General features: G+C 35.5%; 1 protein-coding gene across 3 annotated transcripts in view; it reads right to left on the bottom strand.

The window, feature by feature from the left end:
* The window catches only part of MAPK10 (mitogen-activated protein kinase 10), a 162,507-nt gene that overhangs the window by 39,643 nt on the left and 106,922 nt on the right, over positions 1–15,942 (bottom strand). For 2 of the 3 annotated variants that reach the window (XM_072622756.1, XM_072622755.1), the window contains exons 8-10: positions 13,637–13,775; positions 12,473–12,638; positions 9,433–9,504 (exon numbers count right to left, since the gene is read on the bottom strand). In XM_072622756.1, the coding sequence (XP_072478857.1) occupies positions 9,433–9,504; positions 12,473–12,638; positions 13,637–13,775 (377 nt within the window). Of the gene's footprint in view, positions 1–5,442; positions 5,685–9,432; positions 9,505–12,472; positions 12,639–13,636; positions 13,776–15,942 lie in introns of those variants that run through there. The other variant, XM_072622757.1, reaches the window with a different exon arrangement.

Below are 15,942 nucleotides of genomic sequence, written 5' to 3'. Positions count from 1 at the left end.
CCCATGAGAAGGCAATATTTTGTTGGTTTTGTTTATAGGGAATATGTCATGAAGTCAGGGCTCCATCACAAGCCACACAGTGTTTCAAAAATGATTTGTCTGGAAATGATCATGAAAAGAACAAAGGATTTACGGCTATTGTAGAAGAACTTCTGTGTTAACCAATATGTTCTAACATGTTTTCTCTTAAAGTAGTTGATTATTATAGTACTTAAAACATTTCTTCTGGAATTTAATATTTCCTATTTAAAAAGTACATGGCAAAACTTCTTTAATTCAGGCTCCTCTATCCAGAATTTGTGATCATTTCAGGAAAAGCTAGGCTGACATTCTCATGATTCCCATTCCATTTATGGGGAAAAGTAAGAGAAAGAGAGAAAAGAGAGAAAGAGGAGAGAGGGAAAGAGAAGAAGAAAAAGAAAGAGAGGAAAAGAAAACTTTCCTGATTGAAAAGGTCAAATAAAGGTTGTGATAACATAATTTTTAAAAATTAGTAATAAATGAAGTAATTAAGGAACTACCACAAATCAATCAATGATACCTAACCAGTGAGTTCTGAGGAGATAGCAGTAATTTAGCTGGCCAAGGATGGGGGCAAAGGAGTTCGGTAGCTCTAAAGGACAAATTGTTGTAGTTAAGGCAGTTAGGTGATACTGTGGGTAGAGTCCTGGGTCTGGAGTCAGAAAGGCGCTAAATTCAAATCCAGCCTCAGACACTTAATGTGTGACCCTGGGCAAGTCACTTAACCTCAGTTCCCTCAACTGTGAAATAGGGATAATAGTATCACAGGTTTGGCAAAGAAATAAAAATAAAAAACAAAACCATATAACAATAAGCAAGGTGCAAATTAAAGGTCATTCTTATCCAGTGATTAAAGTATATCAATGCACCATAGTTGGAAGACATCAGACATACATTTTACAGAGAAGCTAAGGCTGAGATCCGAACCTCATACCAATTCCAATGCTCTTCCAACTACACAAAGGCAAGGTGAGCAGAAATTATTTGTGTGTGCTTTAAGGTAATTAAATTGAATTTCTTTGAAATTTGCCAGTTCTGATTTTTCATAATTCCATAATTTTCATAATAATTTCCACAATTTTCCATAATTTCATTAAAAAGACTATTCTTTCCATGATAAAGGTGAATGAGAAAAAAAAGTCCAAGAATTGCATATATTACTTATTAGGAAAGGATGACGGTAGATATTACCATTGTTGCCTCATCAATAATTATAAAAGAAACCAAAGCCTAATTAGCTAGTTTTCAAGTGAAATTCTTACATGAATATTTTTTGGGGAAAGAAAGAACAAATCTGTAATAAACAGACTGATTATACTTGTGGGAGAACATGAGTAATTGAATATAATTCTCCAATAAATACTGATATTACCTGACGTAAAATCAAATACAAATTTTAAAACCTAAAATTTATTAACAATATTTTTATTTAAATATATTCATTTCTAAAAAATCCCCAGAGCATTTAATTAATAATCGATAATTATAAAGCAGAAAATATCATACAGATGGTTCTTGTCAGGTTGGTGATGCTAAGGTGTGGTCTAACTTTCAGTATCACACATCACAGTAAGAAGTGGTTCTTACCGTGCCATTTATCTAAAATTTTATCAGGATACAAAGAAGTTCTAATGTGGTATAGGCTTGTGAACATTTGGCTTGGTGGTCTTTACGAAACTTAAGAACAGTGAGATAGACAGATGTGTATATTATAAGTATATGACATAATATCTATATCTATATATATTATTCTATATTGAGGTACAGCATGATTATTTAAAAACTCGATATTTTTGTTTGATGCCTAGTGGCTGCCCAAAATAGACAGTGCAGCAAAGATAGGTTAAGATATAAATACACATTTATCTAGATAGATACCTATTATCGATATCTATATGTACAGATGTATGTATATTACATATGCATATATGATATTTACATATGCATATATATGCATACATATCTCCACAGCTATCCCTTAAAGGCTCAAAGGAAAAGGAGTGAGTATAGCACCTGTTTCCACCAATCCTTGCTAGGAGAACGTGATCCGTGCCAAAGGATAGCACTGTGACTTTAATTATTTCTCCATTGTTATACCCTGGTGGTCATATGTCAACTGAAAACAAAAATGAAATGAAGGTAAACAAGAACATGACAGCAGAAGAACAAATAAATAAAGGTGTGTTACAAATGTGTTACAGAACAGGATGCTAGCTTTCTATTATCTGTATCTGATGATGGCCTTTGGATGCCAACAGAACTGTGGTTCAGGCCACCAATAATCTTCTCCTCATTACTGTGTTATTGAACTAACAGTAGCTACCCTTGGGTAGCTAATATATGCTAATACAACTTTGCAATTCTAATTAAATGATTCATCTTGCCTACTTTTCCAGAGATTAATTTCTATTTATTCAAGAGGAACCTAATGATTTGTATTATAAATGAGTCTGGACATATTAGTTTGGAAAATATGCAAACTAGTTTTTACCTTAGTCTTTCAAATAATATGCTTTAAAAATAAACTGTGATGGCAAAAGAAAATGTGTTTCATATGAAACTCATTTATTCTTGTTTATAAATTTTGGAAAGGTAATTCAAGCTCAAAAACAAATGACTTGGAATATACTGCCTTGGTTTCATTAAATCCTATCCATGCAACATTTCTAAACAGAAAGCCATGTATTTATCTCATAATCAATCAGTCACTTAGTAAGCACCTATCATGGACCTGCCCCAGAGCATGATTCTTTACATAAGTATGGTTGTTTTACAATGGCAAAAAAGGCTAAATTTTAAAATGGGACAATTCAATATGAAATAAATATGTGCACCACTGAACTGCCACCCTGAAACTGAAGGTACAGTTAAAATCGTTTTCTTTTATTTGCTGTCATCTAGATTGTAAAATTAGAAAGCTAGAGATGAACAGAGGTAGCTAAGGAGGGACAAATTGCATAAAGCCATGCAAAGAAACAGAAATCTCTCTGTCTCGGTATCTGTTTCTCAAATAATACCAACACTCTATTTTAAAAAGAAATTCTAAGAGAGATTATTCAGGGAATTTTCCATTTTCCCACTTAATTCTATTTGTTATCCTTCAATATTGTTTCCCAGTTCTATTAAAAAGTTCAAAATGTGTGCTTAAAGGTGGTAAATACTGTAAAATAGAGATGGACCAGTTACCTGTGGACTTAATCTCTAAAGCGAGTAAGCCTATAACTCTCTATACCATCTGTATTGTCCATATATCACTTGGTATGTTATCTCTGCTCAGAAAAGAACTATATTGTTGTTCAATCTTTCAGTCACGTTTGACTCCTCGACCCCATCTGGGGTTTTCTTGGCAAAGACATTGGAGTGGTTTGTCATTTCCTTCTCCAGATCATTTTACAGATGAGGAAACTGAGGAAAATAGGATTAAGTGATTTGCCCAGGGTCACATAGCTAGTAAGTGTCTGAGGCTGGATCTGAATTCAGGTCTTCCTGACTCCAGGCCCAGAACTCTATCCACTGCACTACCCGGACATCTATGGATATCCCACAGACATTTTCAATTCAGCTTGTCCAAAACATGTCTTTTCCCCCAAACCCTCTCTTTTCCTAACTTCCCTATTATTTTGGGGGATATCACCAATCACCAAGGCTGGCAACCTTGGTGTCAATCTCAGTTCCTCACTTTCTCTCAACCCCACCACCACTCCTGTACACACATTTAATTCTTTACCAAGTCCTGGTGATTTAATCTACTTCAGCATCTTCTGTATAGATGATCCCCTTCTGTCCTCCAACATTACTATCACCCTGGTCTCATTACCTCATAGCTAGACTATTGAAATAGCCACCAGGATGGTCTCCCTGCCTCAAATCTCCCCCAACTCCAATTCATCCTCTACCCAGTGGTCAAAGTGGTCTTCCTAAGGCTTAGGTTTGACAATATCCACCATCCCTAGATCATGACTTGACTATATATTTTTATATGTACTTATCTTCTCCAATACAATGTAAGTGCCGTACAATAGAGATTATTTCATTCTTTGTACTTTTATCCCCAAATACAGGGGAGGCCACAAAGGGCCACACTTAAGGACCTAGAGGGCCACATGTAGCCTGGAGTTTGCAGGTTCCCCAACCTTGCCTATCTTAAAAAAGTGCCCAGCCCATAGTGGGTGTCCTGATTGATTCCATCTGAATAAAGAAATCAAGTAAATTAACTTCCCAATTCTTCATTCTTCTTCCTTTCCCCAACCTGCTCCTCTAATTAATCTCAGCTATGCACAGAGAAGGTCTTGCAAACAATCACCCCCAACATTCTACTTCCACGTCATGAACTCCCTTCAGTCTCTCTCCTTCAAGACTCTCCCCACTCCTATTCACCCTTCACTCAGCTACCAACGTGATTTTTCTAATGTTTAAGTCTAACCATGTCACCCCTGCCCCTGCACCTCAATGAGCCTTAGTGGACCCCTATTATTTCCAAAAAAATCCTTTCTATTTAAAGTTCTTCATGACTTGACCTTATAGTTCTTCATACCTTTCCAGCCTTCTTATAACTTACTCCCTTCCATGCACTCTACCATCTCATATGCAATACTCCACCTCCCTGTTCTGGGTCTTTAATTATCTTTCGTGCCTGGAATGCTCTCTCTGTCTTTCCTTTCACCTCTCAGCTTTCCTGGCTTTCTTCAATCCTATCTAACTTTCTCCTATTCTATATCTCTTATATGTACATAACTATTTTAAATGTTATTTCTACCACTGGAATGTGAGTTCCTTGAGGTGTGGTGATTTTCCCTTTCTTTGTACCGTCAAAGCTTAGCATAGCTCCCTTCACTTGGTAAATACTTGTGGATTTACTGATTAAAACCCTCTGAAGGCCTAGCTGAGCTAAACACAGTAGTTTATGGACTGTCTTTCCAACAGTCTGGTTCATTTATGTTCCCTCCGTGTCAACAAAGACCTTTGGCAATGCTAATAAATAATCTGAGTGTGTTCTTCTCCCAATTACATAATGACATTTCCATCAAGCAGGGTCTCCAGACAGTTTGGTTTTATCCTTTTCTTCCAATAAATTCCCCAAAAGAAGATGGTCAGGATGATTCAATTTCATGCCCCTCAGCTATTCTCCAAGGTCAAGACAGTCTTACACTAAGGTTCTAAAACTAATTCTAAATTTAATGAGATGATCTGATTGTGCAGTTTTATTAAACAGAAGCTCAACAGAGCCTCTGAAATTTTAAAACATAATGTCTGATCAGAAAACATCTGACTGTGCATTTTGTACACATACGAATATGAAGTAAATAATATTCATGGAAAATAAAGTTTGTCAAAGCTTAGAGAAAACAGATGGCTCTCCTTGAACACAGTTACTAAATTATCCTTTTCTCGTTATATTCTTATTTTTGTCTCAATGTCTAATTAACGAAGAAAGTCACGATAATTTTTTTTATAAAACTGTAACAAAAAAAATCTTCCAGTTCTATATGAGAAGATAAAAGTGAAAGTCAAAACTTCTCAATATATAGAATTTTATACCACAGAAATAGATAGGTCGTTTTTCCCTTGTATAAAATCCCTTTCTTCATTTCAAAATGTACTTTCTTCACTTTCTCTTTGGTCTATCAGAATGTTCATCTTTTATCTTCAAAGTTCAGGTAGTTCTGCAGTAAATGAGAGACAATGATTTCGTAATCATTGATGAGATGGTCCATTGGTCACTAGATAAGACTATTCCTGATTTTACATTATAGTCTAAGTAAGTCTCAGGGCTTTGAGTTCACTAATTCATTTGACAAGTTAGCTGAGGTTCCTTAGAACTCCTTGTTCGAGAGTCTGATTAGACTCTTTGTGTTACAGGTATATAGTATTTTGCAGCTTACAAAGTGCTTTCACATGAATTATCTCATCTATTCCTTACAACAACCTGTGAGAGTAAGATAGTTATTATTATTTTACAAATAAGGAAACTGAATCTGAGAGGTTATTAGCTATAACATAGCTAATAAGTGAGGTCTCAGGAAAGCTTTTGCAAAGTTTTCATGATCTGTGATATTCTAACTCCTTCTGATTTTCAAATAATAATAAAAAAGATGAATGTAAGTAAATAAAAGTAGTTTCTTACTTTTTCTATCCTCCCCCTGCCCCCACTGAAGACTTCTAAAACTGTAAGTTGTAGAACATTTTCTGACCTGCAATTAGAATAAGGATTCTCCTACATCAATGTAATCACAAGTCTAGACCAATGATAAAGCAACATGGGATAAATGAAAATTTAAACTTATATAATTGGGAATTCAGAAAAAATACTGTCCTTTTTTCTCATGTCCCAAGTTTTTATGGCTTAGTTTTAAGAACACTGATGTTAATATGCCCCTGAGTTTTTCTTCATTCTTGGAATTTCAAATTAAATTTAGAATTAAATTCTTAGAATTTTGAAGAAACAAAACAAGACACCTATTATGCTAATTCACCAATCTGAACTGGTGGAGGATATTTCCTGATCCCAGAATTCCCTATGCCAATGACATCACATGCCCAGCCCCACCTCTATGTGAGAGCTAGCAGAACAGACTAATGACTGCAAAGAGATGGGATCTGGTTCCTATTTCTTTTATTGATGCAAACAATGACGCCATTATTGACCTGGAACATTTAAAGTTGTTGTCTGTTGTCTTTTGTCTAGAATAGTTGGGGAATAGGATTCCTTGGGTTAATTAAATCTAATTGAATCTTTCTAATTAAGACTGCTAGTAGGCAGTGGTATAGAGAATTTCCAGAAGAGGAAACTCCCTCTGTCACTACAGATCTGCACCATAGTCTTACAGCATTACCCAGAAGGTCATGACGGAAAGAGCCAGCCCAGGATCCAATTGTCAGTGTGTGTCAAAAGTAGAACTTGAACCCAGCACTTTTTGGCTCATTTCTCTATGCACTATGCCATGTTGCCTCTCTGGCCCATTATCCCAGAACCAGGCAAGCTGTACATGGCCACTGAGGCTCAAGGGGACCTTGAAAGGTTTGGGGGTATTTCCTTTCATTAGAGCCATTGGTTCAAGGTCCCATCAGTCAGCCTAACTACTTTGGTGGGTGAGTCCCTCCTTGAGCAGGATTGTACAACATATGGATTTTGGGCAGTCTGCAAAAAATGTAGGGTTGCCATTGTACACTCTCCTGTTTGTCACAATCTGCAGCAACCAACCACAGTCAATCTGTCTTTAGTCTGACCTATCTGTTGGCTGAGAAAGTTTAGCCTGTTTTAATTTTGACCCCTATCTACTGTCAAATTGTGTAGGTCTGTCCTACAGCCTCCATTTTGTGAAGGGGCTGGGTCAGCAGACCTTCACAACAGTCTTTTTTTTAGATATCACATTTTAGATTCTACATAACAAAATGAAACAGGTTCCCTCTAACCCGATGGTTAGAAGACCACAGGGCACTAGACAGCAGTGTAGATAGAGCTCTGGGCTTGGAGTCTGGAAGACTCGTATTCTGAAATTCAAATCTGCTCTCAGATGCACCGGATTGTAAGCATCTTAAGGGTGAGGAGCATTTTTCTTTATCTTATTTGTATCCCCAGCATTTAGCACAATGTCAGCATATGGCTGATGCTTAATAAATGTATATTGAATTGAATTGATTGCTGAATCAGTGACTTCTCTTGTTCTCTGTATCCATTTGCTTCTCTGTTCAGCTTGATACTCCTCAAAAGCATCTGGAATATTGACTATTTGCAGTTTCAAGCTTAGCTGACATAGTTCTGAAACCTGTCCTCCCTCCCTCCCTCCCTTCCTCTCTCTCTCTCTCTCTCTCTCTCTCTCTCTCTCTCTCTCTCTCTCTCTCTCTCTCTCTCCCTCCCTCCCTCCCTCCCCCCCTCTCTCTCTTCTCCCTGTCATCAGATAGTTATGTTTGACCCATAATCACATCATAGTTTTGCTGTCCATATCTCCCCAATTTATAACATTCAGTCCATCAGATTCAAAATCATCAATTGCTTGTCTCCCACCAATTCTATGAGAAAACCCTTTCTCTCTGATCAGCCTTAACTCAGCAACAAATATTAAAGGGACAGTACATTACATACTATGTAAGGATTACCAGTTATTGAAAAATTGAAATATAAAATATAACTACTTTTAAAACTAAACTGAATCTAATTTAATCTTTTTATTTTAAAAATAAAAATTAATCATTTTAATTCAGAATATATTTAGGCATTTTAATTCAGAATATACTTAGGCATCATTATGAACATAAATTATTTTGCTATAGATATGTAGAAGTGCTGGTCATTAAAGTGTTCTGGTTAATAAGCTGCCAAATTACCAAGAGCATCTGTACTTTGAAAAATCCAGCTTCTTATCTTAGGATCATAGATCAATAGCCTCAAAGGACTTTAAAGGACACCTAATGCCACCCTGTCATTTTACACATGAGGAAACTAAGACCCAGACAGTGAAAGTGATGACTTGCCCAAGATCGTATCAGTGGTAAGCACCAGAAGAGGGATTTGAACCCAGAGTCAATGCTTTTTTTCACTGTTTCATGCATATGTGAATTTTTAATACATTTTTTTGAATCCATCCCATATGCAAATCCAGTTTTGGAAAGATCTGAAAGTCAATCATTTTCTTTCTGCCTTGCTTTAAAAGCAATTATCAACCTAGATGCTATAACACCAAGCTATCTCCTCTAGCAATGTTAGCTAGAATATAGTGCAGGCAATCCTATCAGGACTTGTCAATAGTGATGCTTAAAATGTTAACTTCAGATGGGGAAAGAATAATGTTGATGACCACTGCTCTTGAGAAAGAAAGGTTCTATTTCCAAATCATACAGACCTTGAGCTATTGGAAAATCAATTGTTGACATTTAAAATGTACAAGTCATATTTTTTAGGAAAAAAGTGCCATATTAACCCACATAGAAGCCCCATTTCATCAAGATAAATTCAAATCCACGATGCAATGGCAAATAACAATTATATCAACACAAATTCACACATTCCTAAAGATAATAAAAGCAAGAAAAACAGTCATATAATGAAAATAACTAACATTAGGGGAAAGGGCTTGGGTTCCCCCTTAACTGATGTGACGTTTTCAAATTTATTTACCATTCTCTGGGCTAGATTTTCTTCTTCTGCGGAATACAGTAAATATATGTCACATCATTTAGGAAATAGGATGGAGTATTTAAGAAAAAAGTAATTTAAAATTTGATAAAAACACCATGATATCATTTAATTTTCATTCTGATTTTTCTCCAGTTACTGGTCCAATTCTTGAATACATTGTTATTACGGTCATTCTAAGCCAATTTCTCCTACCTTTTCAGTCCTGGTATATGCAGAATAAATTTAAGAGGCTTAAGATAAAACAGGCAAAACTGGACCAAAAGGTAGAAGGATACAATCCCTTCCTGGAAAGAGGATTTTGTGGCGAACCATTTCTCCCATAATGCATCCTACAGACCATATATCCACTAGAACAGCAGAGGTTAGGAAAGTAAAGAAGAGAAGGGAAAAAAAGCAAAGTTAACTAAGACAATTTATTCTTAAAAGAGGGAGGGAAAGCAGATTGATCAGAAAATATCTTTTTTTTTTTTTTACTTCTCATAGGGCAAGGACCAAAAGAGAAAGGGGAAAGAATTCAGTAGCAAAATATATGGATAAAATAACTGCAATTGTAAGAACTTAGATTAAAGCAACAAAAGCTTTCCTATTTATAGCATTTCATTGAAGTTAGATGAACTAGTTTTTTCTCAGTGATCTCTCATATTTGTAACAGGTAAAACAAAATAAAACTAAAAACAAAAAACCCAGACAAGCTAAACACCGTTAAGACCAACCAAAATTTGCAAGGGCATTAACATTAAAGATATCTGTAATCCTTCAAAGCATAGCGATCGCCTCATAAACCGCTGAACCTAGCTCAAGAAAAGAGAAATCTCTTGTTCTTTTTTATTCCCCTCTAAAATAATTATAGCTTGAGTACATCTCTTTGATCTTTATCCATAAAGGTAATGAAAAGAACATGAATCAGCCTGGACAGAGGATTGGTGCAATTTTCAGATGTGCCTAATAAGAGTGTGCACTGAGAATTGGAGTTCAACAGACTTGGTTCTTGAAAAATTGTAAAACATCCTAAAGATCTCTGAAGAATTTCAACCGTAGTTGCTTATGGCCTTACCTTTCCCTCACAGGAGTTGGCAATATTTATGGGACAGAATTTAGGCACAGTTTTTCCATTTTTCATTATCCAAAAAACAAAGATCTAAGTCAAAATTCATAGTGACTGCACTTTTATCATAGAGGCAAAATGAATTTGCTTCTTTTTTCCTGATTTTCTGGAAAGTTTATTTTGCCAACTGGAGCCCTCACTAACTGTTTTTATAGGTTCTATAACTTCTTTGCCTTTGTTTTCACTCCAATTATGTAAAAAAATTAAAGCAAGGTATTTTTTTTTTGCCTCTAACACAAAATAAGGATAAAATATTTCTTTTAGGAAAAGAGGGGGAAGTAGTGGGTGCTTAGGATTGCTAGATCATGTGTAGCATGGGAGGGATAAACAGCTCCCTTCTGCCTGAAAGCTTCCATGCTTCCAAGAAGAGTAGAGGACCAGATGCTTGTACTTAGTAGATCTGATATAGTCAGCTACAAAATGAAATGGGAATTTTTATGTCACTCATATAAGTGCTAAAGAGGGAAAGAGAGTGGGAAGATCTCATGTCAATGTTACAGAGTGACTGCAGAAAAGAAATGAAAGAGGCAAATTTAGGTCTTCCATTACACTTTTTGTTCTTGTCTTTCTTTTGGAAATTAGTTTCCTTTTAATCCAGAAGTTTTATTTTGCTAAGTTTGAGAAGATTCCCCCAACTCACCTCACCCCCACCTCTGATTTCTTTTTTTCAATGATACACACTTGCTTTTACTTATGACTTTAAAAAAAACCCCAGAATTCCACTACTCAGTAAAAAATGTCTCCGAGCACAGATCTTGCTGCCTTCAGTAACTGTTATTGTCAAGCTTTTCGAAGCAGCTGGACATTTTTTTCTCTTCTGAACCAATGTGCCAAAATGTTCCCTATATACCAGTCAGAATATGTTTTCTCTAACAGGGACAATAATTAATGTAGTCTTATGAAAAAGTTCATCTGCAGAATTAAGTGGAAAGTCAATGACTTACTTAACGACAAACAACAAAAACCTGAGTGAAACAAAAATGTCATGGGTACTCATTTCATTAACAAACTAGGAAGGCAGCTCTTCTTAACAATTACATTTTTTTAAAGGAGGAAAGGAAATAAGCATTTAATTATTGCCTACTATGTGCCAGGCACTGTACTAAACACTTTACAAAAATTATCTCATCCTAGCCTCACAACAACCCTGGGAAATAAGAACTATCATACTTATTTTACAGGTGAAGAAACTGAGGCAGACAGATTAAAACAGACAAGGTCACGCAGCTAGGAAGTGTCTAAATGAAGATTTAAACTCAACACTTCCTGACTCCAGGCTCACTGCTCTATACACTGCACCACCCAGCTGCTAAAAAAACAAAACAAACTGTTTTTTTAAAATGAGAATTATATAGGCAGCAGCCTTTTAGCTATGGATTTGTTTCAATATACTGCCTTATTTCCAAAGTTATCTGGTCAAAGTGATATGGTAGAATACTGCCTAATTAAACTTATATTTGGTTAATTAATTGTATTTCTCAGTTAAGATAATTTTATTTGATGGATCCAATCTGGAATATATTTTGGAGATATACTTATGCCTGATAATTTTCATGAATATGGCATTTCTATTTAAATAAAGAGGGAAATAAAAAGCATAACAGATATCTCTTCTCAGTTTAAAAAAAGTTATTGTATTTTTCTAAACAACTGAAGTCTTTAATTTTGCTGACAGGAGTATTTAATAATTAAAAATCACTTCATATCCCGAACAATTTATTCTATTGACTTATTATGGGAAAAGGAAGATGACATTCCTGCCAAGGATTTTGGAAATCTGTTTTTAATTCCTCATTGAATCACCCATCTGTCAAATGGGGAAAATAAAAGTGATATAGTTTTTTTCCCCTTCTTTCAGATTCTGAACTGAAGGATTGCAGTATTTTTTTTTCTCAAGACAATCTAAAAGGAATTTGTCTTTATTCAGCATCTATGGCATATGCATGATAATTAGAAACTACTTTTATAATTGCTTAGTCAGACTATCTAGAATTTTCTTCTGATAGACATCTTATAGACAATCTATAAAAGACTGTATCTCTGCAGTTTGCTTTTGATTTTAAAAATTAATGAGTCTAAATAGAAGTTTTGAATAGCAAGCCAAATAGTATATTTTTTCAAATTGTGAATGTAAATAAAAGAGGTTTCTTCCTTTTCATTCCTTAAGTAGGTGAGCTCTTTCCCTTGCTGTATTTGTTGGGTTAGCCTACCATTCTCTTTGTAGCCCATTCCCAGGATGACTTCTGGTGCCCTGTAATAACGTGTCACCACATATGGAGTCATCATGAAGCTTGTGCCAGCAGTCCTGGCCAGTCCAAAGTCCAGAATTTTCAATGTGCAGTCAGACTTCACCACAATGTTACTGGGCTTTAAATCCTGCCAAAAGGAACAAAGCAGAAAAAGCCAACAATACTGAGAATATTATTTCCTTCTGCCAAATTTGCATGGTAATTTGGTCAGTTACACTTATGGAGTACCTAGTACCTTAGCATCTAATTTAAGATGCTATACAGAACTGAGAAGAAAATAAAATGTATTATTATTTTTTGTTCTGCAAAACCTTTTTAATTTAATGTAATCAAAATGATCCATTTTATATCTCATAATGCTTTCTATCTCCTAATGGGTCGTAAATTCTTCCTTTCTCCATACATCTGATAGATAAATTATTCCTTGCTCTCCTAATTTGCTTATGGTATCACCCTTTATGTCTAAATCACATAACCATTTTAATCTTATCTTGGTATATACAGTGTGAGATGTTGGTCTAGACCTAGTTTCTGCCATACTATTTTATGATTCTTTTTTGCAATAGTTTATCCTTCTTAAAAAATGCCTTCAAGAGCATCTTTACATCCTGAAAAGAAATTCCCTGTTATCTCTGTATACTTAAAAAAAATTAGAGCTCCTTCTGGGGGGAAAAATGGGCTTGTATCCTATCTAATTTATTGTCATCCTTTAGGTTTCTCCATGTAGCCACATGGGGACACCTGACAGCTTCTATTTCTGATCAAGTGTTAAGAAAAGAGCAAACGCAGGCAGCTCACTTCGTTCTGTGAGAAATCTCTCTCATTTCAATAACACCAATAATCTCTGTCAGTCAAGTAACTGGGAAGAAAGAGATACCTTCAAAACCTGACTGGAGAGACTGACTCTCAAGGAGATGATAAATAGCAGAAAATATGATCGCTGGTATAATCATTATTTTGTTTTTGTTTCTCTTGTAAACATGGGAAAGGGTTCATGCTGCTTAATCACAGCTTTACTGGTGCTAAGAAAATCCATAATTATTATCTGCTCCCTTCCTAAGCATTCCATCTCTTCTTTGTAATTCAGAAGTGACTTATTCACATTTAGCAATTATGGATTCTTACCCTGTGGATGATCCCGGCAGAGTGAAGGTGCTTGATGCCACACAGCATTTGGTACAGGAGGTAAGACATGCGCTCGTGATCCAATTCCATTTGAATTACCTGACACAAGTTTGCATCCATCAATTCCATGACAAGGTAACTAAAGAATAAATCCTCAATGTTATGACCAGATTATGAAATAGAGAAATCAGTTCTTAAAAATGGTTGAAATACTAACACAGTCATATTAATCACATTATAATCTTTTATGAAATCACTACTCATTTGAACTTTCCAGTTCTGCTAATCAGCAAATGAAGGACATTCATTCTAAGGACATTCATTCTAAGAATGAAATTACAGTGACTACCAGTACCACAAACCTAGATCTGTCAAGAGAAGCATCATTTTAGTTAATGCTGAATTCATCTCCTTATTACCTGTCTCTTTCAGTATATCTGCTTCTTAGGATTAGAAACAGGAAGAAAAGTTAAAATCGCTCCCTGGGGGAAAGTCTATGTGAGATACACAGGTCATGGCTCAAATCCTGGAAAGGCTTGCTGTGGTTGTGTGTGTGTGTGTGTGTGTGTGTGTGTGTGTGTGTCTATATTTGAAACAAATCATTGAATTTGGATGATATCTAGAATTAACTGTACTGAGGTAATATTTTTATTCCTTTACCTCTATTCAAATCTTGATTCTCAAAGATAAGGATTTCCCCTTTTGGAGGCTTATAAAGTTCTGAGGACAGGCAAGTCCTCCTATCACAAAGAAAACAGCTAAGGATTTTTTTCTCTGGTCCAAAAACCGAGTATGTGACGTTCCTGTTTTTCTTTTTCAAGTTAAATTTTATTTTGTTTTCCTAAATATTCCTCTTTTATATGCTTTTCATTCTGTAATATCATATTCCAAGCTCTCGGCTGCTTTTTAGAGGTGCCTGATAAATCTTGTATAATCCTGCCTCCTTGACAATCCTCAGATGTTTGCTATGTTTTTTCTTTGAATTATAAACTCTGGATTGGGCTATAATATTCTTGGGAGTTTTCATTTTGTTGTTTGTTTCAGGAAATGACCAGTGGATCCTTTCTAATTCTATTTGTCCACTGGTTCTAAGAGGTCTGAGCAGTTTCAATTATGATTTCTTAAAAGAAGGTGTCTAGACCTTTTTTCCATTCCTTCTGAGTAGTTCAATCATTCCTAATTTTTTGGTCTTTGTACTGTTTTCCAGGTCAGTTGTTCTTGCTATGAGATATGTTAAATTTCATTTGTATTTTCTCATAATTTGACTTTGTATTACTATTTCTTTTTCATTTTGTCTAATGAAATCATTATCTTCTATTTAGTTCATTTTAATTTTCAGGGAATGTTTTTCCCTGGGTAAGATTTTGTCCTAGTGCCAAGTTATTCATTCTCATTCCAAATCTTTTTTTCCCATAGTTCTCATTTCTTTTCCCCTTCTCCCCTTCCTCTAATTTGGTATTTAAAATCATTTTTAGCACTGAAAAAATCTTGCTTCATCTCTCATAGGAATTTTGGTTGGATTCTACCCAAGCTGTTTTTCTTTGAATCTTTGCTTGGAAGATGGATTTATTCTCTCCTTTGGGGTCTGTATCCTTATTGCCACGATGGCTTTTTATGATGGCATTCTTTTTTTTGTTTGTTACCTCATTCTTCCAGGTTACTTCTTGATTTGGGACCTTACGTTAGGGTTGGGCTCTGTGAGCCAGAAGTGAATAGTGAATAACAGAGCTGCCAGTTGGCACCTGCACAAAGTCAGTTCTGCCTCATTTTTCATTCCGTCCTTTTTGCTGTTTTTTAAAATTCTGAGCTCTAAGCTAAGAAAGATAAGGCAGAGGACACTCGGAAGTGAGTTACAAAGCTATTTGAAAAGCTCTTTTTAGTTTTTGCGAACATTAAACTTTAATGAATGAAGTTTATCTTCCGAATATCGTAATATTCTAGAAGGAAATTGTAGTGGAAGTGTCTGAAATAGGAGTATAAAGAAAAGATAGTTGGCTCATTTGGGGATTCCAAATGCAGGTAGAAGCTAGAAACAGAGAAAGTGTACGTCAATTCCAAAGGACCTACCTTAGTGGTACATGAATCAGCAATAATGACACATCTCACCCACAAATTCACAGCTTTCTATTTGACTCATTGTCCCACTAACGACGGCAGCTCTTCCAAATACTTTCATCCCTCCTCAAGCCTCCTACAGATTCCCTTCCCCTCTCCCTACTTTCTCAGCTAAGAATCTTACCTAATATTTCACTGAAAAAAAATTGAGAGTATTCACCAAGAATTCGTTCCCCCTCATCTCACATTAC

The sequence above is a fragment of the Notamacropus eugenii genome, chromosome 7 (assembly GCF_028372415.1).
Source record: "Notamacropus eugenii isolate mMacEug1 chromosome 7, mMacEug1.pri_v2, whole genome shotgun sequence".
Classification (NCBI taxonomy): domain Eukaryota; kingdom Metazoa; phylum Chordata; class Mammalia; order Diprotodontia; family Macropodidae; genus Notamacropus; species Notamacropus eugenii.
Note: the sequence above shows the minus strand (reverse complement) of the source record. Positions and strands in the feature narration are given on the sequence as shown.